Here is a 24,863-nt window from a genome sequence, read left to right on the forward strand (position 1 = left end):
GCTTGAATGAGGAGGACTGCACATAAGCAATGTTTTTATATCATTTCATTTACTCAGTACTACACAATATCAAATCTTTACATTTTACTTTGCAATAAACCATAGAAACTAGTTCAAATATCTTTAATGAACATATACATTTAACATATCAGCTGATCATGATGATCAAGTATGAAAAGAAACTAAATTCACACGAGGTGTATTTGGAAGTAATCCTAAATGAAAGCCAGTCAAACTTCATTTTTAAAGGAAGTGTAATAGACGTGCGCCGGTCCCTGAGGTCGGAGCGCCGCCTGCTGGAGAGGAAAAATACTCCACCTGTCATTGTACATACGGCGTTACTATGGGATCAAAGCAGGAGGTTAAAAACTGAAGAAGAAAGCCAAACGACCGTCCCAGGGGTCCTATTGATACAAAGTAAACTAATATCAAATAAATACTATTCTTCAGTGTAGATACAGGAGAATCTGCATAAAGGCTGTCCCGTTTGAGCTCCCGTGCTTTTATTTTGAAATGGGCTCTGCTGCTGCACCGGAAGTGAAAGGTGCCAGTCAAAACGAGTCAGACCACTGCAGGAGGAGGAGGAGGAGGAGGAGAGGATGTGGGGACAAAGATCGCACCTGAGCGAAAACAAACGCTGCTAGACGACGGGTGGCGATGAAACAAAACCCAGTTTCACCTCCGCTACACATTTATCAGACCAATGAAAACGCGAGAGTCGCAGTATCTCGTCCCGCCTGGTGTTTTTATTTCCGCTCGCTATGTTTAATAGAAATGATGACGAACCCAGCGGTGACTGCCTCCTAACAGCGACAATGCTCGGGCCTGTCATAACCGGCTTCCTCACGTTTTGTCCGTCGCATCAATGACCATGGATGTCAGAGCGGTACTGGAGTTCGCCACGGTCACGAGGGGCCTGTCGCTGTTCTTACAGGTAAGTTTCAGACAAGTTGGGACAATGCTACGATGAGCTAAACTAACCTAGCCAGTAGCCCCCCCCCCCTCCCCCTCGTCTTTTGTTGCAGTAACGTCAGATAAGCTTCATTTCCTGTCAGTATCTAAATCACCTCGTCTTGGCTATTGCATTACATTTCTGTGGTGCAGCAAATGAAAAGTACCCATGCAGGGAGGGGAATAATACATAGTGTAAAGGAAACTGGTGACTGTGCACCTGTGTGGTTTGTTTTTCTATCCAGCAAAACTCTGCCTATGATGAGAAGATAATTACTGTCCCTAATAATGTGATGTTTGTCTCGTCAGGCTGTCTTGAACGCTGCCATCCCTGACCATGACGCTGATGCGTTCAAGCCCCCGCGGACAGAGCAGCCTCTGTACCTGGACTCGTCGGTGGAGTGGTTGCTGGGCGGCCTTTCCCACTGGGATGCCGAGCATTTCCTCTTCATCGCCGAGAGAGGGTACCTCTACGAGCACAACTTTGCTTTCTTCCCCCTGTACCCCGTGGTCCTGCGAGGCTTGGCCGAGACGCTGCTGTGGCCCCTGAGCGCCTGGCTGAGCGTGCGGGGCCGTCTGCTGGTGGCCGTCGCCCTGGGGAACAGTGCCCTCTTCCTGCTCAGCGTGGTGGCCCTGCACGCGCTGAGCAGGATAGTTCTGCAGGACAGACGTCTGGCCCTGCTCTCCACCCTCCTCTACTGCATCACCCCCGCCAACGTGTTCATGACCGCTGGGTACTCGGAGAGCCTGTTCGCTGCCCTCACCTTCGGAGGCCTGTTCCTCCTGGAGAAAGGGTTCACCCTCAGAGCCTGCTTGGCCCTCAGCATAGCCACTGCAGCGAGATCCAACGGGCTCGTCAACATAGGATTTCTACTGTATCTTCCATCGCTGCACGCCATTTCTCAGATTCGTGTGCATCGCGCGACAACTAAAGGCCACGTCAAAGTCTTCCACTACATCTGGGCCGTCATTCGTCTCCTGCTCACCTCTCTCCTGGGAACTGCGATCATCGCCCTTCCCTTCTGTGCTTTCCAGTACTACGGGTACAGGACGTTTTGCACCCCGTCCGTCTCCCTGGAGCGGATCCCCCCCGCTCTCCTGTCCCTGGCTGAGCGGAAGGGCTACCGGGTTCCAGATGAAAACGGCCCACCGCCCCTCTGGTGCATGAGACCGCTCCCAATACTTTACTCTCATATCCAGGACGTGTACTGGGACGTGGGCTTCCTCCGTTACTTTGAGCTGAAGCAGATACCGAACTTTATCCTGGCTCTACCCATGGCTACCCTTGGCATAATGGCAGCTTATGCATATTTTCAAACTAACCCAGAACTTTGTCTGAGACTTGGACTCTGGGAGACGAGTGCAACCAAAGGGCTTGACAAACCCATCCCAGGATTCTTCAACCCCAGGGTGTTTGTGTATGTTGTGCATTCGACAGTACTGCTGGTGTTTGGGACATTGTGCATGCACGTGCAGGTAAGTCACTCGTACTTACACAATTATCCTTAAACTGTCTGATTGTGAGGATAAACCTTTGATTCCCTTTCATTTTGCTCTACATTTCTAGGTTCTAACCAGATTCATGGCCTCCTCGTCTCCTGTGCCGTTCTGGATAAGTGCTCACCTTCTCCTTCTCAATGAGCCTCTTCTTCATCGAAGGAAAACGTCAACCCCCAACGTACAGCTACAGACACATTCCAGAAATGGATGCAAGCACACACCTCAAAACCCCATCATTGCACTGCTGCCACATTTTAAAACCTGTTCACCTACCACTCAGAGCATCCTGGGATATTTTGTCTCTTACTGGGTGCTGGGGCTCGCTCTGCATTGTAACTTCTTACCATGGACTTGACTTTAGACATTACTCTTAAGCTTTAAATTCAATATTTCTATGTAGGACCAGGCGGTTTATTAATAATATGAATCCACACTGTAGATCATCATGCACAGTCATTTTATGGCAGTAGTTGTTACATTGTTCATTGTAGTATAGCTGTACAAAGGGATTGACACGAAAAATAAATAGTACATAGATGCGAAGATTTTCAATGTCATCTGTATTTAAACAAAAATACAAAAGTACTCTATTTTATTTTTGGAGAAAACAAAACCAAAACAAAGAAAAGTTAAAAAAAAAAGAAAAAAAAAGAAGGTTTGCGTGTTATTTGGTTACATCACCCTGTCCTATATAGAACACATTGACACATCATTACATATTTCAGACAGATTTATTCATGTTGTAGTCAACAAATCTGATTTGCACAACTTAGTCAAATGTGTTTGTAGTTGTTTGAGAATGAACTGAAATGTACAATACATGTGAAACTTTACTGAACACTTGGGTTGTAAATCTTTGAAAGGCTATGGTTGTATTTAAGGAAAAAAACATTTTTATTTCATGATAAGTTGCTGTTAAAATATTCACATTTTGTTTACTCAGTTTAATGTTGCACTGCATGTTTGGAAAAATGAATTCCAAGTTATTGTTTGGGACATTTGGATGTGAATGAATTTAAAGAATAAAAATTTTGTTGCCCTAAAAGATTTCTTAGTTTAGCTTTGCTCTCATGTGGATTAGTCTTTCTCAATTTCTCAAAATTATGGCATTTTTCTGCACTGGAAGCTCAGCTGTGATAAAAAACTAGATATGATAGGTGTGAACAAGAAAGAATTCAAGCATATGCATGTGATGTGTGCAAATTTTATACACACAGTACCGTTTCTTTACGCTGTGTGTGTCTTCTTAAATGGTTTAATTACAAATCAGATCTGTTACTGCGATGTAATTGGTACTGAGTTACCTTTCATGATACTTGCCAGCATCTCCTTGAAACCAGTAGAGGTTGCTGTTAATCATGAAACAATTTGATGCCCCTAAAATTTCACTGAGGCATACTAAAACTACTTCAGCCAGTATTTTAACTGGACCCCATGGCTCCATCTACTTTACACCCAAGAGTTATTGGAACATGACAACGAAAATGGACTGGAATAGCTCATAGCAGTGATGGTTTCAGATCCCATAAACCAAGTGTAATAAATCCCTCCACTATAAAATTAACAAACAGATGAACACTGCTACATCTTACCAACTTATGAGGTCTGAAAGTGCTGTAACAGATTTGGAAAGACTACATGAGCTGTGATCATTAACATGCACACAGAGCACAATACTTTGTAGTCAAACACTCAAGGTTTAATAACTAGTTTATTTGTATATATATATATATATATATATATATATATATATATATATATATATATATATATATATATATATATATATATATATATGAATATGTGATGAATGATGTGGACAACCAGCTTTTATTGATAATTATAAACAAAAGGCATGGGCATTGAGAGAGAGAGAAGTCTCCATCTATTTGTCAAGGTCACATGCTTACAAAAGCCACAACTTCAGTGTGATACAAACAAATCCCAGATTGACAGATGAGACTATCTGCATAGAGTATGCAAAGTCTGTTGTCCTATGAATGGATTTTATACATTTCCTTTTTTTTTTTTGCAGTTTTGAAGGCGCCCTACAATTTGCCTGTTAGTCCTGTTTGACATAGGAGGAGTTGAACCTATTAGCCTATTCCTGAACCATCTCAATATGGTTCAAAGCTAGATGCCATAACAGCACAAGTGCTTCTATCACAAAAAATAAAATAAAACATTTTTGATGGCACAAAAATTATGAAAAACACAACAACTTACCTCAGCAATGGAGATCTTCAATAGTAGGCCAGTCAGACCGGCTCCAAGCCTGGGGATAATTTATGAGTTAATCAAATTATTTAGGAATTTTGTACTTCCTGGTGGTCTATAAAATACAGACTCTAGTCAGTCTATTAATTATCCACTATGTCGTAGACTGGAAAATCCCTGTCCCCCAGGTTGGCATTAGCATTTGCAACATTCATGGATGTACTGTATATTCATGGGCATTCATGGATGTACCGTATAATAGATCCATGGTGGGAAAAGCACACACTTCATCCCTGGCGGCGGGCGCTGCTGTTTACCGCTGATCTACAAATCATATCCCGAGTCCCTGCGCACGTCCGGCGACGTCGTTACGTTACAAATCAGCGTCGAGTACGTCAACGCTCAGAACGTGACGTAGATTGGTTAACGGTGAGAGAGAGAAAAAAAGGAAACGTGAACTCCTGAAGCTCGTCGCTCCGCTCGTGTTGATTTCTGAAACAAAAGGCGAGTTAATTAACCAAAATGAACACCAATATTTACACGAGGCTTTAATTTAACTACCGAAGATGGTAGTTAAGCTTGAGTCGACTCGGGTGTCGCCGCCGCAGCTCGTTCAAGTGAACTACGGAGAAGAATGCCTCTGCTGGTGCGCGAGCTAGCTGCTGCCGCTAGCCTCAGGATGGGCAACTGAACGCTAACCGACCGGGGTGAAGGGGCAAAACATAACCGTACAATGACTGAGTCCTCCTGAGAGCACTGTCTCTCGGAAAGCGCATCGAGAAAAGAGTTGAGTTTCGTGTGCGTGTGTGTGTGTTTAGCTACCTCCGAGCCGTTTGGTGTGTTTACATAATGAAGAACTGCGAGTACCAGCAGATCGACCCGCGGGCGCTGTCGGTGTCGCCCTCGTCGGCGCAAAACGACGCCGAGAAGAAAGAGCAGCGGCCGCGGAGGAAATGGGAAGTGTTCCCGGGGAAGAACAGCTTTTTCTGCGATGGACGGATCATGCTGGCCAGACAGAGCGGTGTCCTTCCTCTGACACTGGGCCTTATTGTTGTCACTTGTGGCCTTTTCTTTGCATTCGAGTGAGTAACAACAACACTGAAGGGTCTTTATAACATTTGTTTGACGGTGTTCCTGTGTCATACTTGGTGGTGTTACAGCGACAGCACCCTGTGGGAGTAAAAAGTTGTTTTTGAACTGGAAAAAGAGCTAATCTCTTTCTTTTACAGTTGCCCATTCCTGGTGGAGCACCTGACCATCTTCATACCTGTGATTGGTGGGATGCTTTTTGTGTTTGTGGTCATCTCCCTGTTGAGAACCAGCTTTACAGACCCTGGCATCCTGCCGAGGGCCACCCCTGATGAAGCTGCCGACATAGAGAAGCAGATAGGTAAGTAAAGGCATATCCTGGAGTCGCATGCTTGCTGTGGGACAGATGGGGTAAAGGAGCTTTGCCATATGGGGGATCTCTGAGTTTGTCTTTGAACTGCAGACCAACACCTAAGCAGCTTATTCTAACCATCACGACTGAAGAGCACAAAAGCCACACATAGGTTTATTTGTCCCCTTTATTGTAGCATTTGTTGGTAGTGACTTGTATAGATCATAAAGTCTTACTGAGTCTCTCTACTTGTACTTTTTCATTTCCAGATACCTCAGGATCCTCAACATATCGCCCCCCTCCACGCACCAAAGAGATCCTCATCAACCAGCAGGTGGTAAAACTCAAATACTGCTTCACTTGTAAGATGTTCCGCCCCCCTCGGACCTCCCACTGCAGCCTGTGTGACAACTGTGTGGGTAAGGAAGTGTTATAAAGTTACCACTTATTTCAACCTCTCTAATTATACCTAACAACGTATTACCGTTGCCAAGAGGAACTTACAATACTGATTGCCGTTTTGAATGTGAATGCTTCGTCAAACAAGACGACTGTTGAATGAAGTGCTGTTGTGGCCATTATATTTGGCACTGAATAAACTGATGGATCCAGTACAACAGCTCTGTCATAAAATGTTTTTTTTTATGACTTCAGCTTGTAGCTTTCATCATTTTAATTTCTACCTTCACAAAGTTTAAATGGTCACCTTCTGGTGATATCGGTAGTGTGTGAATTCAGCCCATCCTTAATTGGATCAAACCAGCAAAGCAATGGTTTTAGGTAGAACAGTTTTATTGCATCACATTAAGCTGTACATATATCTCTTTAAGTGAGCATGTCTAATACCAAGCAGTTATGCCAGGATCCACCCTGATCCCAGTTCTGTAGACTTACTTAGGAGTCTTTTCAGTTTCACTGATAGAAATAATTTACTTTACAGTACAATGTTTTAGATTTTGAGACTTGTTGCTCTTGTTCCCTACTACAACAACTAAAAAATGTGCCTCTAATATCTGCCATGTTTGGTGTTTTCTCACCCTCAGAACGATTTGATCACCACTGTCCATGGGTGGGCAACTGCGTGGGCAAACGCAATTACCGCTTTTTCTACAGCTTCATCATCTCTCTGTCATTTCTGACATCTTTCATATTTGGCTGTGTCATCACACACATTACTCTGCGTAAGTATTATTGCTCTGCCAAAAGTAACAGATATCACTCAGAAGCTGTACAGTGTCCTGTCGTGTTATCAAGAACCACTTTTTTTGTGTCTTTTTCTTTCTCCAGGTTCTCAAGCAGGTAAAAGCCTTGTTCAAGCCATTCAAGAGAGCCCTGCCAGATATCCTTTTTATTTAGCTAAATCTCAATCTGTTTGGATGATGTCCTTTTGAAATTGTTTGTTCACTGCTGACAAAAAAGTTACACTGTTGACAAGGCGTTGCCCACTCAGACCCCTCAGCCTAAGGCCACGCTTAATAGGATCAGAGAGTTAGCATCCAGCAAAGCAGTGCTTTTAGGCAGATGGCCTTCCTGCAGTTGGTTTGCTGTCTCATGTCCTTGTGTGATGATGTCATTGACTAGACAAATATAGACAGCATGACTACAGAGTGGTTTGAGTTGTTATTCACAGACCATGGGTGAGTTAATTTCCTCATGGTGTGCATGATAAGCATGACATTATGTCTTCTGGTCTCTTGTTTGGAGTCTTTTTGCATACACAGTTTTTTTCCATAGTGAATCTCATAGAGAAGATGATTTATATTTCATATGGAACTTAAGGATGACCACCTTGGTGACTATTAACCATTAGAGGTTATAATATCATTCGTAGCCATTTTACAAATAACTCTGTGCTCACTGTGATGGATTACAGACAGTATATATTATTATAATGTCTGGATTATATCTAAGTAGTTCTGTTGCAATTTATATCTGATGTTCTGATATTTAAAGATGATTACTAAAGATAGGTGTATATTATTAGCACTCTTGTGACGTTTGTGGGCATGCAAATATTTGCACAGGGTTAGACTTGATTCTTGATTCTGTACTGTGGCCAAATACATTATATAATTGCACATTTATTTCTATTATAGTAAGTCATAAGATAATAATAATAAAGGCACAATCGAGCTGACGCATAGAAAAACACCCAGGAAAATATGGCTGCTTATCTCGGTGAATTTGAATCATCTATGTAATGGTCAGAGGAAAACAACTTTGTCATAGATGTTAATCATGTTGCTGTAATTGTCACCTGTCTTTAGTCATCACTAATAATGTTACCACGCCTTGACTTTTCCTCGTGCACTGTGGTGGAGCTGGTGATTTGTTTCTTCTCCATTTGGTCTATACTGGGCCTCTCAGGCTTCCATACATACTTAGTGGCCTCCAACCTCACAACAAATGAAGATGTAAGTATGCCCCGGTGACACAGTTGAATTCACGATTGTTAAAATAGACCATACCCACTAACTGACAGCGTACCTTCTTTGTTTACTGTGCAGATAAAGGGCTCCTGGTCAAGTAAAAGAAGCGCAGAGGAGTCTGGGAATCCTTACAGTTACAACAGCATTATAACCAACTGCTGTGTGACTTTATGTGGCCCCATGCCCCCGAGGTGGGTAGAGATGTCAGGAGTCCTTATCATCCCCGCTCACGTTTTTCAGTCTGCCTCTTACTTATCACATTAACAGCTGTAAAAACATTTTCTCTGTTCAGTATCAGTGAAAACACTTGGCCATTTCCTTCACAATAGCATCAGTTACAGGGCAGGCACCTCTCACGTTTAATCACATTGTAATATAATCTTCTGTTCTGTTCTCCAGTCTGATTGACAGAAGAGGCTTCGTGCCTCCCGATGAGGCGATCCCTGCTGCTTCTGCCTCGGAGATAGAGCTGCCACTATTTGCAGCCAAGAATGACGCACACATGGTAGGATGAACCAGCTTGTGGTCCCTCCCAAGTCCTGACTGTCCCATAGCTCCTGTGTTGTTGTTAGCCCGCCCCCACCCCCCACCCCCCGTGTGCCTTCTCCACAGTCTGTGTCTCCACTCCTTTATCCCTCCAGATCTCCAGACTCAGAACCTCCAGTAGAGTTGTCAACATGTAGTACTTTGCATCTGTGTCATGAAAGTCGCACATTTGACATGTTTTGCCTATGCAAATGGCAAGAAAATACCGTTGACTTGTTACAGTGAACGGCTCACTAATGGCGCATTTCCACTAGCACGGTTCGGCTCGGTACGGCTCGGCACGGCACGGCTCGGCTCGGTTTGGTTGTGTTTCCATTACAACTGAGTATCACTAGTGCCGCCGTGACGTCATTTACACGGCGCCGAGCAACGCTCTAAACTCTGTAAATATATAACTTTAGCAACATTTGAAACATTTTCAGGCGAGAAAGTAGTCGTTTAGATCCCCAACGTGTTGAAAATCTGACAAAATACCAGCTGTTTACAATTTTGTTTCAACGAAGTCGGCGTTACTAAAGCTAGCCGTAGTGAGCAACGCACTTCCGGTTATTTTCACAAAATAAAATACCCGTTGCCTTTTATCATAAGGAAAGCCATTACGATAGAATTGGTGCTTTTACTTTGAAAACAGGAAGTGAACCTACCCTCGCTGTAGCTAGCTTTAAACCGCCGTTTTGACTGCTCTCGTCCCGTTAACGGCATTTAACCATTCAATATGCCTTACCGGAGAGTCTTGCCAGCTCTGAGATCGGCCTGGTTCATTGTAAAACATTTATTTATTGATGTAAATGTGGTGTTTTCTGTGCGTACAGACCCCAAGGCAGTGCTGCTCTTCTGTCTAACCACAAACAAACTTCTGCTACAGCCACAATTGTTAGATTTCATCAATGAGACCAACATTTAAGAGTTTAACCAGCCGGTGGTAAACCTCTAAAAGCCACCGGGGAAGTTAATTAGCGGTCTGTCTCCTCGGGGTGACGGTGGTAGGCTGGCCGGCGGAGCACGTCAGGAGCCGGGCTGCTGCCTCTGTGATGTTGCGGTCGCTGCTCGGACCTGGAGCTTCACACTCGAAAAACATCGGGGCAAACTTCTAAACAGCCGTCGTTTGGATAAACTAACCGCACATGGGGATCTAAACAGTTACTTTCTCGCATGAAAAAATATTAAATATTAAAACTTAATAAAGTCACGTAATAACAGAGCCAGTCTAAATATTAGAAATTCTCTGGTAATAACAGGCTTCAGCAGGAACATTTCTGTTGTCGGTCGTCGCTTCCAGTGACGACACTCATCGGCCAATCAGTGGAAGGCAGTCGGCTGACGTCACGTTTTAGTAACGCTTCGGCTCGCTTGGAACCAGGGCTGAGGTGATACCAAAAATGTACCCGGTTGCAGGTACTGCGTGCTAGTGGAAACACGCAATAGCGCGCCGAGCCGTGCCGTACCGAGCCGAACCGTGCTAGTGGAAATGCGCCATAAGTGGTCTGTGTTTGCATTTGAACATTACTCGGTCTCAGCTTACAATGGCCAGACACTGACCCAATATATAAAGCCAGATATTCGCAGTAGGAATGATTGAGATTGCTAATAATAGCTGGTGTTCAAGCTGCTGAAGAGGTCATTTATCACCACATGGCATTTTGAAGTAATATTGCTGTGTCATTCGTTCTTTTAGGTGTAGAACAAAATGTCTGTGAAGCCACTCGAAACTCTGTTTGGCATCACTGAGCCGTTAAAAAAGCAGGAACGTGGGCAGAGAGTTTTAACAGCCAAACGTTTAACCATTTCTTTAGGTCACTGCTGTGTTGCTGAGTTACTCTGTCAGATTGCTGCAGCTGTGTTGTGGTCCTTTTGTACTCTGTGCTGACCGTGAACACATTAATTGTCACACTTTTAGACATTTGACTTGTGTTTGTTTGCTTACACTTTTAGGAATTCATCATGTTGCTGTATCTACCTCCCTGTTATTGTACTTCTCAGTTTGTTTTGTATGTTGTGGTGAAGGTGTGTGCACACAAAGGCCTTATCTACTGTTTTAATTTGGACATGCAAATGGTATTAGATCATGTTTTGTATTGGATTTATCAGCACTTTATCACGGATCATTTGTCACACGCCTTGAGTGCATTTCTCTCAATATTGTCAACATATCAAATATCTTAGGTATATTATTAGCTTTCTAAAAATCTTTTACTTATATTTGTATCTGCATCTTTTATTTACCTAAAAAGCATGATGAGTGTTTTTTATGTGTTAAATAAACATTATTTTTGTATTTTAAGGTTTTTGGTCTCTGTTTTAAGTTTACTTGCCTTTTCATTTTATCAAGTCTTCATGCACCTGACTGCAGGCTTTAAGATGTTTGGAAAAAGTTGTATCTTCTCAGGTTTTATTTGTTTATTTTTTTATGTCAAACCTTATTAGTTGGTGAACAGTTGGATTTATTTATTGTGAACCTTTGTGTTAATGGTAGGATGAAAGATTTGACACTCAGTGTTGTACTGTATCCATTCCACCCTGCTAGGAGGAGAACTGTCAGGATTTTGCTTTTTCCTGCACAGCCTGAAGGGCACTGCTGCATGTAGACGGTTGATGGTAAGAGTAGGGTTGAACGTTTAAACCAATCACAACATCTCTTCACTCGCCATTCACCGTGTCATCTTCCACATTGTAGCTGTTTGGGTGTGGAGTTGCAGTCATTTTAACATCTTTCTTTTTCCAAGTTTTTTTTGTATTGTTTGTTTTTTCCATAAAGCCAAATGCTGTTGAGTCAGATTTTGTGATTGGTTTGTAGCGATGCTGTGGATGGGTGCGCCACCTTAATTTGATGTGCATGCTTCACTACCATTCATCTGTTCTCTTGTTAACATTTGCTCACTCACTCAGTCCTGGATGGAGCTCTTGTCTGAAGGCTGATGATGTTTCTCTTTGTCCTCTCCGTAGATAGACGACACATTTTCCCTCATTTTTCTGGGGCTTTTATTGTGCATGTATGGTGATGCAAGCCAAAACAAGTCTTTGTAAACTGTACCTCCCTTTCCACTCTGATCAAAGCCAGAAGAAACACAGGAAGAAGCCGCATCACTACACACACACATGCGCACACAAACACACACATCTCTCTTTACCCATGTTCAGTATAGTTGCCCTTCTGCAGTAATTGCATTGTCTGCATCTAACTCACCTTCTCCATGCCTCTTCATACGACTCTTTTAACAGTGCTGTAATTTGTGCAATCACGGCTTTCATTGTGCTTGACGATTTCAAAACTAATCCCTTTTAATCACAGTTCAGATTTCTCTGTACATGTCTTGTCTTACTGTTCGGTCACTGCAGCTTGGCCTTTTCACAACATAAAACCTACGATGTGGCCGGTTTCTATCCTGACTTCTCTGCTTTCTCCTCTGCTCTCACAGTGCACTCAGAGCACCAAGGACGTGCTGGAGAGGATGGTTCACTCCTCTGACTTTCATGGCCTGTGCCCCCCCGGCACCCCAAAGACCGCCCCTCTTGGCCCGGAAGCTTCCGGCGCACCGGCACCTTCCGCAGAGCCTTCACCTTCCACCGGCTGCTCGCAGCATTTCGACGGCGAGCCCATGGCCTCTTCCTGCCCCGTGTTCAGCAGAAGCGGCAAGAGGGACTCGCTGCACTCCATCAACCCGGCCTTCCGCCTGGCTTCCCCCTCGCCGTCGCTGAGCCGGGCCAGCTTGATCCTGGGCGATGCACCCGACATCGGCTTTATCCCACTATCCTGAGTGTGTATCCAGTAAACCATAGGAGAAAAAAGAGTCACAGTGGACTTATTCCAATGCTCTATCACTGGCAGTGAATTTGACTGCAAAGAGACTACTTTACAACAGCGGTCATGATGCGTTGTTGCCATTTGGTTTCTCAAGATGTCATTATGAGTTGATTAAGCATTACCCAGAGGGCTTTTTCTGTTCTAATCAGCAATGTCCTACTGTATCAGTCCTTCAGGATGGAGGTTAATCTTAGTAACACTTGTAAGCACAATATAGAAATATTTTTTTAAACACCTTTTTATTCAAGATACCCAGAACATGCCTCCACACCTTCCACAGAACCTCAAGCCATACATCACAGCCACAGTGTTGAAGTTCCTGTTGATATCTTAATGCAAACAGGTCTTTATCTTTAAATCGGAGAAAGCTTTTTCAGTTTTGATTATGGATGCAAGGAGTACAGAAACAAGATTTTCACTGAAATGGCAAACTCTGAATAGTGAGCCATTTCAGGACGATCAGTTCAAGAGTTAGACTTATGTCATGTCTGATCATTGCCTGTCATTCTAGATCAATATCAGCCCAGTGTCGTTGGGTGTATCCAGTGTCACATGACTAATCCTTTTGAAGGGAGAGGACGAGGTGCAGTTTTTGTTTTATTTTAATTGTACGCATGTAAAAGCTTTTTCTCCCCGTGTTTTCTATTCAGTTCTGCATGTCTTGTACATCAGATGCTTTTAAGCTTCATGGCAAATATGATTTCTTCTTGTGAGGTGTGTCACTTGATTGAAAGCTGATGCTTCAAACTGAATTTTCCTCAGATTTATTCAGGTATGACTGGATACTTTATGACCGAAATGTGTAGTATTTACACACAATTGTATAATGTCCACTTTGTTGCTTTGTTGGATGTTAAAACCAAGCAATTTTGCTGCTGCTGCTGCTGCTGCTGCCTATGAGGACCGGAGTATTCATTGCTGAAACACTGTTGCTTATCTATGTGGTCTACTTTCAGTACGAGTGACCTTCTGCTTTCTTCTTTGCCTCAAGGCACATCGACAGTATGTTAACCTGTCATGAGCGTGTTGGTGATTAGAGCACAGGCTCGGTGCTCGACTGTTTCAAACAGAGTAATGTTTTAGGAATGTGGATGAGGCCTCTTCTCTTGCAGGGCGAGCCGTCGTTTTCATGACTGTGACCTTTAACTGCTCTTACAGCATGAAACTTGACCCCTGTCTGAAGGTAGGGCACAGTTTCCTGTGAGAGTTAGGAGTTAGTTTGTGCCACTAGGGGGCAGGATGTGAATAAGGATTGCAGCCTTTTCAGAGAACAAATTTTAGTAACATGAAAACCATTAGAAGAATGGCCTTGTGATGTTTTTATTTATTCATTTATGTTTTTTTGTAATTGAGCGTCGAAGCTGTACATAGGTTGTGAGTTTGTGAAGAACCACTTTGCCATAGTCAATGGGTCGTTCTTTTATCAGTCTGCATCAAGATCCATAGTTTGTGTAGAGACAATTACAAGCAGTGCTTGTATGAACAGACTTGTTTGCATTTTGTAGGATGTAACAGTGGACCTGTAACATTAGATCAATAAAAGAAAAGATTGTTTTTGTTGAATCTGTTGACAGTTTTTTGTCTCTTCTTTCACTCAATGCAGATTTTTTTTTTTTTTGTCCATGTGAAGACTTTCTGAGTGCTTAGCAAAACCCTGCTCTCACTGCAAATTCATATCCCGCTAAACAGACCAATGTCAAAATATAGATACTATATACATAAACAGAAAATCAGTGATTATTGGGTTCATTCTGGTGGCTCCTAAATGGAAACAATGAAGAGATGCGTGTTGGCCACATGTGCTCGGACACAGGCAAACATCCAGTCATGAAAAGGGTCAATGTGAAGTGTGTTCACCAGATACACAAACTGTTGTAGCTGACCCAAAGATGGCTTCACAATATGTTTGTTCTGATAAAGAGTTGGTTGATTTAGATTTAGATAGCTAGAATAAATAGACATCTGTGGGTAAAAAAATTTTTTTTAAAATGCAGTTGCCATAAATGTCAGTGTCTGGGTTCACAATCCAGGTCATGTACTATACTACCATTCACCTGAAGACAAAAAGTAAAAGACCGTAAATACACATATTATCTACTATATCCCCCCTCTATCAACTGCCCTGAGATGCACTTCCATCGAATTAGATGGACTTTCTCCCCCTGTTCTCCCTCATCATAAATATCCCCAGAAAACAGAATATCGGCTTTCAGAGTCTCTGGTAATTTGTTTTCTTGGCATTGCAGTCAACCTGTTTGTTCTCTGCCTAAGGTTATACTTTTTAAGCAGTAGGTTTTCCTGTAATTATTCAAATTGAAAACTGGAGAAAAATAGCCTGTGGGGCCAGTGATCACCAAGGATGGACCATGGCAACTGATGCTGGAGTGTGATCCAGCTGTCAGAAAAGTGAGAAAAAATCAGGTCTTTTTTCCTCAGAGGGGGTGTTTGCATATAGCAGCTGGTGACTTCTGTGCTGGTGTTTTTCAGCTGTCAAAGCGGATGATTTCTAATGCATGTAAATATATACATTAGCACATGTTGTCTCTTATAATTATGTGTGAAGTAGCTTCAAAATTGTTCAAAATTTGAAGGCAATCTCAGCACACTTTGACTCTCTAGACAGATTTTAGATTGTCACGATCTTTACAGTTTTGCTATTTAGCGAAGCAGGAAATACAAGGAGGAAAAGGTGACGCAAGACGTGAACTTGTGCCCCTTGTTAGAAATACGATAACCTTAATGGATTTCTAAAATGCTGTAACGTCTCTATTACCTCATTTGACTTCAAAAGACTCCTTGCAACCTGTACATCTTGAGCTAACGTGAAACATATGGTTCGACCTTTGGCTCAGTGTCTCTCAAAGGGAGCGAAGCGCCAGGCCAGAGCATCACCGCCTCAGCATCTGTGCTGCATATTTACCCACAATCATCCACGCTGGCCTCGAGGACCAAACAATGTTGGCAGTGGAGGAGAAGTCTGAGGATGAGTTTGATTTAACAACAGCAGTAAACTACCATGCAGGTCACCAGTGTGCAGCAGCGGGGGTCTATTTGTCAGCAGTACTGAGATGTGGATTACTTGAATCCTTGCTGGCTGCAGGTGATTATTCGCTCTCAGGAGTGTGTCATGCTCTTTAACCCTGCCTGGTGTGGCACGGAGACAGAGAGGGCCACCCAGTCAGCTGGGGGGGGGGGGGAAGAGAGGCCTTGCTTTGCTGCTGGTTTTTCAAAATGAGAGGATGTGCTTTAATGGGATCAGTGTGACTTTGTTTTACTTGAGGAAAAACAGCAGTAGGCCTAGATCAGACAGTGGATGATAAATTACGGCTGAAATTTGCTGGTTCCACTCCACTCTGCTCCTTTCAGCAGGTTCGTGGTCATTATGCGCAATCAATCAGAACAATACATCGTTGTCTCATGTGGCACTACTCTCCTTTGGCCCATTCTCTCTCCTTTTTTTCTCGGAACACATGAGGAACACGCCGCAGCTGAACGGCAGGGAAAGCCATCTCTTTTCACTTCAAACTAATAAATTCCAGCTCTTCAAAGAAATAGCCCACTACCAATTTACCTCCGGCCGTCATCCACGCTGTGATTCATCATGCCCGTTCCTCTTCGGCGAGCCACTTTTGGCTCTGCTGTCATGTGTGCAGCGGTGTGTCACGCTCTCACAAGTCTTTTCCTCATCATCGCTCACTGGTCTGATTGGAGCAAGAAGAGTGAAGTACCTCTGTGAACAAAACAGGTGACTCACAGTCAGGGGCAGCTGTGAGCATCAGTGCCACTGTGTGATTTTGGAGAGCTAAAAGTGTGTCTCTATGTGCTGGGCAGTGAAGCTGGATATAATTAACCCTGTGCTGAGCAGAAGGAACCAGCTGCCAGGGGGGCTGCAGCTGCCAGCAGGCATAGTTTGTTGCCTCTGCCAGTGAAACATGAAACAACTGAGTCCTGTGGGTAGTCCGCACATGGTGGTTAACATTTCTGAATCTTGAAGGTTGAAACTATATAACACAACCAAACAACCAACAGTTTTTTTTTTTTTGCATACTTGTGTTTTCCTTAATCAGATTTACTGTATGAAATAAAACTTGAGGGGAGTTTGACTTCCTAACAAACAAGGTCAACACAGCCAATTTATGACATTAAAGTAATATAGATAAAGGTTTTCTTCGTGGAACATCCATGGCAACCTGTTAAGTGTGTGTGTGTGTGTGTGTGTGTGTGTGTGTGTGTGTGTGTTTGTGGGGTTTGGACAGCACTTAACCATATGTTTGTGTACAGCTTTTCTAGGAATTTCTCTGGGTGTAACAAGGGTGGATTCGATTAACTGTGTGTTTGGGCATGGTGGTGTGCGTTAAAGCCAAAAGCCTTTTACTACACAGAGTTCATGATAGATCTGGTCAGTGTTATTTATTTGGTTAGTTTGTGCAATAGATTTGTTGACCAGTGACTTTTGATGACAGATCGTTATAGCTTACCCCGCACAGGTTATTTCAGTTGTGATGGAGACTTTATCTTGTTATTCTAATAAAACGTTATTGAATCTCTATTTTTTTTAATGTAGTTTAATTTCTTTTTTACATTATTCATCGGGCTGCCACTGTATCTCAGCAGCAGCTCTTACTGTTGCTTTATTGTAACATTTACTACCGTTTTTTTCAGATTAGAGATTAGATAAGTGAATATAAAGATGCAAGATATGCCCAGTTCTTGCAGTGGAAACATGTTGGGCATGCGTCCCAAAGCGGAGAGATCTCGCCATGGAAACTGGATTAAAGTACCAAGGCACCACAGGGTCAAACCTTATCACAGCTGTCTGTTTGATATGCTTTTGTTGCCGGCGGATCTTTTTTTTTCTAATTAATATCCACCTGCCAGAAGATAACACCACAGTTTATTTTTTAGGCTGCACTCTTTTGAAACATGAATGACTTTGAAAATAAAAACTCTCTCAATGGGTTTTGGTCTCCATGTTGCCTCGTTTGCTGACTTCTGCAACAGGCAGGAAAATCGATGTGCACATTTAAAGGTTAATTAAAGCACTATATTGAGAAGAAGGAGAATGATCTATCTATTTCTGTCACTGCCAGACCATGAGGATTTTTGAATGTGATTAACTGGGTTGTAGACGAGACTGAAGTTACAGCGAGTGCAATAAAGGAACATCTACTGGTGGTCAATGCTGTGGACTTATCTACAGTGGCATATCATAACGGCATTTCAGAAAACAGAACCTCATTTCACAAAATGATGATGTTTTGGTCCGGGAGGTCCAATGCAAACAGACCTCCACGGGCTGATGAAGCAAAGGTAGTCTGGGAGGAGGTTACTAACATCGTTAATCGGGTTTGCCCTGATACACTTGTTCTGTTTTGTGAAATGTCGTTGTGTTTTGACCCTCAGGGCCACCGTCCTTATCTGCTAGAACATGCTCTCATGTGCACTCTGAATGACAGGCACACGGAAAAGGTCAGTGAAGAGGCCAACAGGGATGATACAAACTTTTGATTGACCCACCAAGATTTGTTCTTGTAGACCTAATGGCATAAACTTTGAACACGAGTGACTGGCATCATATTGATATATAAGGTAAGTAAAGCTTTACACCGAAAATTAAATTTGGCCTTTTTGAGAAAATCTGAACTGAAAAAGGAAACATTGATCTATTAACTATACTGCTTATTCACGCTAGTCTGCAGGAGGGCTGGAGCCAATCCCAGCTGACATTGGTCGAGGGCAGGGTACACCAAGTTGCCAGTCTGTCACAGGGCTGACATAAAGGGACAAACATGATCATGCTGCTAACATTCAGACCTATAAACATTTTAGGACTTTTAGGTCTTTGGACTGTGGGAGGCAGCCCGGAGTACCTGGAAAGCGAACCCAGACAGAGGAAAAACATGCCAACTCCCAACGTAGGGCCTTCTTGCTGAGAGGTGACAGTGCTAACCACTGCACGACTGTGCAACCCACAGACGCAGCAATGGCAGTGAGAAGATTGTTCTGGAAAACATTTCATTGCCACCCACATAGAAAGAAAAAACTACCTACAAAAATGCATGCAAAGTAATTGTCAATCTTCAAAATGTATATATATATACGGTATATTACTTTTATATATATATATATATATATATATATATATATTTTTTTTTTACAGCTGTCAACTTTTTGTCAGACCCCTGACAGGACTGCATTCCTACACGGGTTAGACTAGTGCACTTATACTAGCCATATACAGTACGTGTGTGTGTGTGTGTGTGGGGGGGGGGGGTTATGTACAGTGTGCAGAGGATGGTTGTGCAACAAGCAGCTAATAAAGGTGACTGAACTTCACACATTCGGTGCACGTCCCAAGTTCATGTATCACCTACAATAAAGTTGGAGGGAGAAAGAGGTGGGACAAGGTGATGGACAGATACTGCGTTATGAGTCACTGGTACTGCATGACCAACATATTCTCAGTATGTTTGACTTAGCCAAGTCCACAGTGCAGTTTTATGAAGCAAGCCCGGGTTAAATGCATGCTCCATATTGCTTATCATGTTTACCTATGTTACTTAAAGGTAAGTTGCGTAATAGGTAGCAAAGGTAGCTACTAAAAGACACACAGAGTTCAGTCGGACACACAGGGCACTGGGTTTTTACAGTCAAATGGTCGAGACTGTTGAGCTGAATGTCTAGCGGTTTCTAAAGCATGGAGGGCAATGTCTGAGTCCCAGTCACTGCTCATAGCACTACAATATATATCAGAGAGCAGCTCTTGGCCACGTGTGCAACATGCCTGCCTCCTGCCTGCTTCCAGTTACAGCGGTGCATAAATCACCAGAAAACCCTGCATGAATCCTCCAAACTACAACAAACAAGCCAAGTTTGTTTTTGCTCGAAGGTTTGTTTCATTGTCACTGTGCACAAGCTGCTGGCTGGAATATGTGAAATGCCTGTGAATCAATGATCATAAACATAATACATGTTAACGTTGTTCTTTTGTTTTGATAAAAAAAACCTTTGTAGCTCTTGGAACATCCAGCTGGCCCAGTCTCTGATCCATGGTATGATGGGATTGGGATATGCTTTTGCCCAAACCCATAATCCTTCAAGGGCGAAGAAATCTGGATGATCATGAACACATTTTTATTAGTCTCTCGTTAAGACCGAGGTTTTAACCTGTCGGAGAGCTGCTGTTGTCAGACCAGCATCAGTTACATAGGTCAATGATCAGGATGTTAATAGATACCTTGTCTGTGTGTGTGTGTGTGTGGGTGCTCTACTCCCCCACTGTGCCTAACCTCAAAGGTGTCCAGTGGATTGGCAACATCGCTCTCCTCCAGCGTGTTACACTCTTGATCACCCCTCAGGCTGAGTTATTCTCTGGGCTGCCGGATGGGGTTGATTTCTGGGAATGAAATTAGAGCTTGCTGCCAAATAGGGGTTCCCTCTCACTTCTGGTAAATGCTCCAGAAAGTGGAAGCAGCCGGTTCTTTTTGTGGTAACTTTTAATGTGCGATGTCCACCCCAGACACATGTGTTGCGAAAATGACAGAACAAGTTTATTTTATATGATTTTTATTATGGTTACATCTGGTGACTCAGCAGTTATCTACATGTTGTAAGCAGCTGTCATCTTGCTGCTACGTCCCCGTGGTGCAGTTAGTAGCGTTTGGGTGTCGGAAAAGAAATAGAAAAATCAGAAGCTTATTCATCTGCCAACACCAAAGCTGGGAAGTGAACCAAACTGGGGGTTTATTTTCCTTTTGTAAAGTATTTCACAAGGTAGTTTGCTGCAGGGACTCTAAATGTCCTATTGGGGTGGGTGTGGGGGTCATTGCGTAACATGATTTAAGCTGAGGGTGAAGGTAGCTGTCCAAGTTAGGAAGTCCCAGGCCTACATAAGAGGTGAGGGTGTTTTATTACAGGGGCCATACATTCCTCTCTCCTATACAGGCTGCACCATAAGCAGGAATAGGTCACATGTGTTGAGATATCCATGTGCTTATCTTAGAGTTTGAATTTAAAGGAAAAAAAAGATAAGGAGAAAATGTGTGCGCAACTCCCTTAGGTCTTTTTTTTATTTTTTTTATTACATATGCAAGGGAAATGGATTCATTGGGAAACTGCAGATTTGATTGCTCTATCTTGCCTCACTGTATACATTGGTGTATCTGTGTTTCCAGATGCATGTCCACTGTTTGATTTTTCCCTATTTCTATAACAGCATCCACAGTCTGAAGCCTGGATCTAAGTTTTTTTTCTCTTTCTTGCAGTCTTTCTGTTCAGAAGGTAAAGTGAGCTAAGCCTTACATAGACTAACCCTATATTTGACCGTTGAGCGTCAGAGCGCCTGAACTATGCAATAAGGCCTCTTCTCGAAAGATAATGCCATTGATGTGGTTCAGCTACAGACCTGCAGGCTGTGAGACAGATTCATGGTTTAAGAAATCAAAGAGGGAGGAAATCATCTTAAAATCAGTGAAAACAAGTTTAAAAAATTGATTTGATTCTTTAACGTAAAACCATGTGCAACTCTGGTTTTTATCACATATTGACATGTTTTTAATCGTCGGAGTATTCCTTTAATGCACAAGGCTGGAAGACAGTGTCGGTAGGACAGATGAAATGGTGACAATTTAAAATTGACAATTTACAACATTTCCCTGTTGTAATGTAATGTTTTTGTTTGGTTTCATCACACACATGTGAGATCCATTGCCAGTCATTACAGTCTCAGGGTTTTGCGCTCATTGAATCAAGCCACTTTGCACTTGTCGGCATGTTTTTTTTAAAGTGTGGATTTCATTAAAGGCAATCTCTAAAAAAAAAGTTGATGTGAAAGGAAGAAAAATAAAAAACAATTGCTATAATTGAACTTTCGACTGTGTTATTACCTTGATTTATAATAATTCAGATTATTTCAGGAGATTGGAACCTGTTTTTCATTCCTGTGTAGATATTTGAGGCACTTCTTGCTTTTTTCAAGGCAGTCGGTTTGCATGGTTTTAGCAAGTAAGTCAGATTGCTGTTCAATATAACTTAGAAATGCTAAGTTAGTCCAGCTTAGATAAGTGTGTTATATGGACTAAACACAGAGTAAACTTCACATGCAATGATCAAGTAGATTAAAATAATAATTCTGAGTAGTCTTTACTAAGTCAAAAGTAGGAGTAAGTTATCAAGTACACTCTACTTTATTGTTTTAGTTGATTAAACTCATTTATAAGTATACTTTACGAAGGAAGCACTAGTTACTACAACTTAAAATACCTAATTCCCTTTCTTGTTCTCTTTCTTGTTTTTTTTAAGTGAAATTGGTTTGCATGCTTTTGTTAAGTAATGATAACTAATAGGATTTTACAGTGCAATGGTCAGGCTTGCCAAGCACTACTGTAATCAATCAAGCAGGCAGCGGAGGCAGTCTGACGTCAGCAGCACGACTGCTTGCGCAACCTTGTTCCACTGTCCCATAGATTTGTCATCTGGAGCAATCCGGAAAAGTAAACTTACCGCTCTTATCACCAATGCCCTCTATCGCAGATAGGCCCTACAGTGTCCAGGCTGACTGGTCACTTCAACCTGGCAGCATGGACAGGGTCTGTGTAGCCATGGCAGGGCGAGCCAGAATAAGCAACTCTGATGGAAACAGATTTAATTTGCTCACAAATTCAAACTGGCTTCAAAATCAAACACGCAATGTTAAGTCAGACATGCAGCAGCTGCATCACTATTTTAGCTATGGCAGTACTCTCCAAAGTTATGATGTACACTCTAATAATAGCGAATGCTCGGTCTTCTAGTATAACAAGACTGAATGTGCTCAGTGTCGAATGAAGAAAGTCATTTTGGGAAAATAATTCACTTAGATTGTGGGAGCCCTGACAGAGGAGTAAGAAAATGAGCTTCACAGCTCATCCAGTGTGGCAGAGGGAGTGTTATCTGTCTTCACACACTATTGATCATATAGTGACACTTCACGGCTTGTTGTTTGGCAACATCGATTTTCAGCCACATTTTTACAACGTGCTGTGACGTCCGCTCATGTCCCTGCACTTGAGAAAAGCCTCCTCAACAGCATTGTTCCTCTTCTTGTTCACACAGCAAGAAACCTCTGACGTCCAGAGAGCATTAAATCATAAAAACCCATAAATATCTTTAACAAACGTTAATTTGAAGATCTTAAATGTTTTGCACTAAAGAAGGCCTACGACCAGACTGTTTCATATTGTTTGACCTTGTTCATGCACTGGAACACAACCTGCATAATGCATCATTTGTTAAAGGTGTGTTTAAATACTGGCTATCTCACCGCGCCTACAAGACTCACAGTCTCGTTGTCATGGCTCCAGCAGGATGTCAACTCAGGGATAAACAGAGGAAATACTAATACTGAGGTGAATTAGCAAACATTGAAGTGTAATTACAGTAATTATCCATTTTTCCTTTCTTCTCGTGACAATTGTATTAATTGTTTTTGTTCCGCTGCGGAAATGACTTCACTTTACATCCGATTTGATTCCCTCTGACATGGGTCTGTGAGGGAACCTGAGAATGTCAAGGAGATTGACATTTATCTGCCGTCATTGTTCTCTCGTCCCCAAGTGTTTCACATTCAGGTAAATGCTGGCTCTGCTCCCAGGATGCACAGCTGCCACATGGCGAGTTATTTATAGTTGGATGACGCAGATGTCTCACATCAGCCCCGTGGTAGGGCCCTCAGCCGGAGACGCCTCTGCCTGGCTGCCCGACAACGGTGGATGCTGTTGCCACGGGAACAGGATTATGTTGACATCACAAGGATTCGAAGCGATCTTCTGTGGAGACGAAAATCCATGGTACGCCCACGGCGCGACCTCTCGCAGGCCTGGGAGACACTGTCAACCTCCAGCTGTGTGTTGTCATGAAGTGTGTGAACCAAACACTCACACCACACTCACACCACACACACACACACACACACACACACATGCACACATGCACACATATGGTTGGGAAGACATTATGATGTGCGTGCCTGAGTGCGTAAGAGCGTGTGTTTCCGTCTGTCTGTGTTTTATTGCCGCATCACTAAAAACCCACAACAGGTCAATCATGACATGAACTTCACTCTCTTGTAAACATTTTACAGGTGCACTAACATGCTGTGTCGGCAGGCGTTAAGAAGAAGGGGATTTTATACATGAGGACATATTTCGGCCATTTTTAAAAGAGGAAATTACTGATGTTTTCACCTTTATTGTTCACTGGCAAATTACATAGGCTACTGCAAGAAACTTATGGCCTTCACCCCACTGAAAGAGTAGCCATTATGAGTAATGTCTACTATTGTGTGAGGTCCTTCATTAAGGGATATTTACTTAAACACATAATAGGCTACACACACAGGACAGGATAAGATACAAAGACAATGACAGCATAACTGGAACCCAAAGAAGTGGAAGATTCAGTAAAATCACACTGAAAAATTTAAGCACAGTGTCAGATGACAGATCACAGATAGGTCGCAGCTTTCCAATTTATTATGTTTACAGTATTCATGGGAACTTAGCCCTCTGCAGGTGGACAAATATACACAGTATTAAGCATAGAAAGCCAACAGATGTTCTGTTCAGACCAGAGGAATGTCTCTGCATCTGCACCAAAACAAATAAAAAAACACTGCAGATAAAGACTAAGGCTGGAAAGAAGTGGCAGCTGATCTGACAGGCACTCAGAAAAATCTGTCTGAAAATAGAAGTCACAGGTTATCGGAACCTTTTTGATAAACCTTGCTTAACATGAGAAAATCAAACAAATGAATGACTGTTAGTGTGGCTCGTGGGCTTTGAGTTTTTCCATTTGCTGAACAAACAAACAATTCAAAGAGAATGGCTCCCCACTTTAAATACAGGCATCTACTAAAAATTATAAGGACCTCTCAAGATATGTAAATAAAGAGCAAAGAACATTTCCTATCATAGTTTAAATACTCAGTGACAAGCAGCCTCTAAGATTGAATAAAAGGGATGATGGATTTCAAGAAAGCTTTATGGAGTTACATTAATTA

The 24,863-nt window shown here is 42.5% G+C and overlaps 2 protein-coding genes and 1 long non-coding RNA gene across 3 annotated transcripts; 2 read left to right on the top strand and 1 right to left on the bottom strand.

Annotated features, from left to right (window-relative positions):
• Positions 1–528: 528 nt before the first annotated feature.
• pigv (phosphatidylinositol glycan anchor biosynthesis, class V) lies at positions 529–3,304 on the top strand. The gene is made up of 3 exons (XM_085801736.1): positions 529–934; positions 1,261–2,427; positions 2,519–3,304. The coding sequence occupies exons 1-3, from the start codon at positions 866–868 to the stop codon at positions 2,804–2,806; spliced, it is 1,524 nt and encodes a 507-aa protein (XP_085657862.1). The 5' UTR covers positions 529–865; the 3' UTR covers positions 2,807–3,304.
• Positions 3,305–5,102: 1,798 nt separating this feature from the next.
• Positions 5,103–14,384, top strand: zdhhc18a (zDHHC palmitoyltransferase 18a). Its single transcript, XM_085801737.1, has 9 exons — positions 5,103–5,750; positions 5,898–6,058; positions 6,319–6,468; positions 7,093–7,230; positions 7,337–7,388; positions 8,361–8,463; positions 8,557–8,669; positions 8,878–8,983; positions 12,441–14,384. The coding sequence occupies exons 1-9, from the start codon at positions 5,518–5,520 to the stop codon at positions 12,777–12,779; spliced, it is 1,395 nt and encodes a 464-aa protein (XP_085657863.1). The 5' UTR covers positions 5,103–5,517; the 3' UTR covers positions 12,780–14,384.
• Positions 14,385–21,124: 6,740 nt separating this feature from the next.
• On the bottom strand, positions 21,125–22,748 carry LOC146972026 (uncharacterized). The gene is made up of 3 exons (XR_015037947.1): positions 22,680–22,748; positions 22,328–22,451; positions 21,125–21,237 (listed from the first exon to the last, which is right to left on the bottom strand). It is a non-coding gene; the product is annotated as an uncharacterized LOC146972026 (long non-coding RNA).
• Between the last annotated feature and the right edge of the window lie 2,115 nt (positions 22,749–24,863).

Source organism: Trachurus japonicus, chromosome 16, assembly GCF_045865225.1.
Source record: "Trachurus japonicus isolate A0001 chromosome 16, Traja_1.0".
Classification (NCBI taxonomy): domain Eukaryota; kingdom Metazoa; phylum Chordata; class Actinopteri; order Carangiformes; family Carangidae; genus Trachurus; species Trachurus japonicus.

What these genes read in the sequence shown, in the direction of transcription:
- zdhhc18a (XM_085801737.1), top strand. Translation starts at nt 5,518, where the DNA reads ATGAAGAACTGCGAGTACCAGCAGATCGACCCGCGGGCGCTGTCGGTG. An exon ending in CGACATAGAGAAGCAGATAG is followed by an intron (nt 6,059 to 6,318) that starts GTAAGTAAAGGC and finishes TTTCATTTCCAG; the next exon opens with ATACCTCAGGATCCTCAACA. An exon ending in TGTGGCCCCATGCCCCCGAG is followed by an intron (nt 8,670 to 8,877) that starts GTGGGTAGAGAT and finishes TCTGTTCTCCAG; the next exon opens with TCTGATTGACAGAAGAGGCT.
- pigv (XM_085801736.1), top strand. Translation starts at nt 866, where the DNA reads ATGACCATGGATGTCAGAGCGGTACTGGAGTTCGCCACGGTCACGAGG. An exon ending in GCCTGTCGCTGTTCTTACAG is followed by an intron (nt 935 to 1,260) that starts GTAAGTTTCAGA and finishes TTGTCTCGTCAG; the next exon opens with GCTGTCTTGAACGCTGCCAT. An exon ending in CATTGTGCATGCACGTGCAG is followed by an intron (nt 2,428 to 2,518) that starts GTAAGTCACTCG and finishes CTACATTTCTAG; the next exon opens with GTTCTAACCAGATTCATGGC.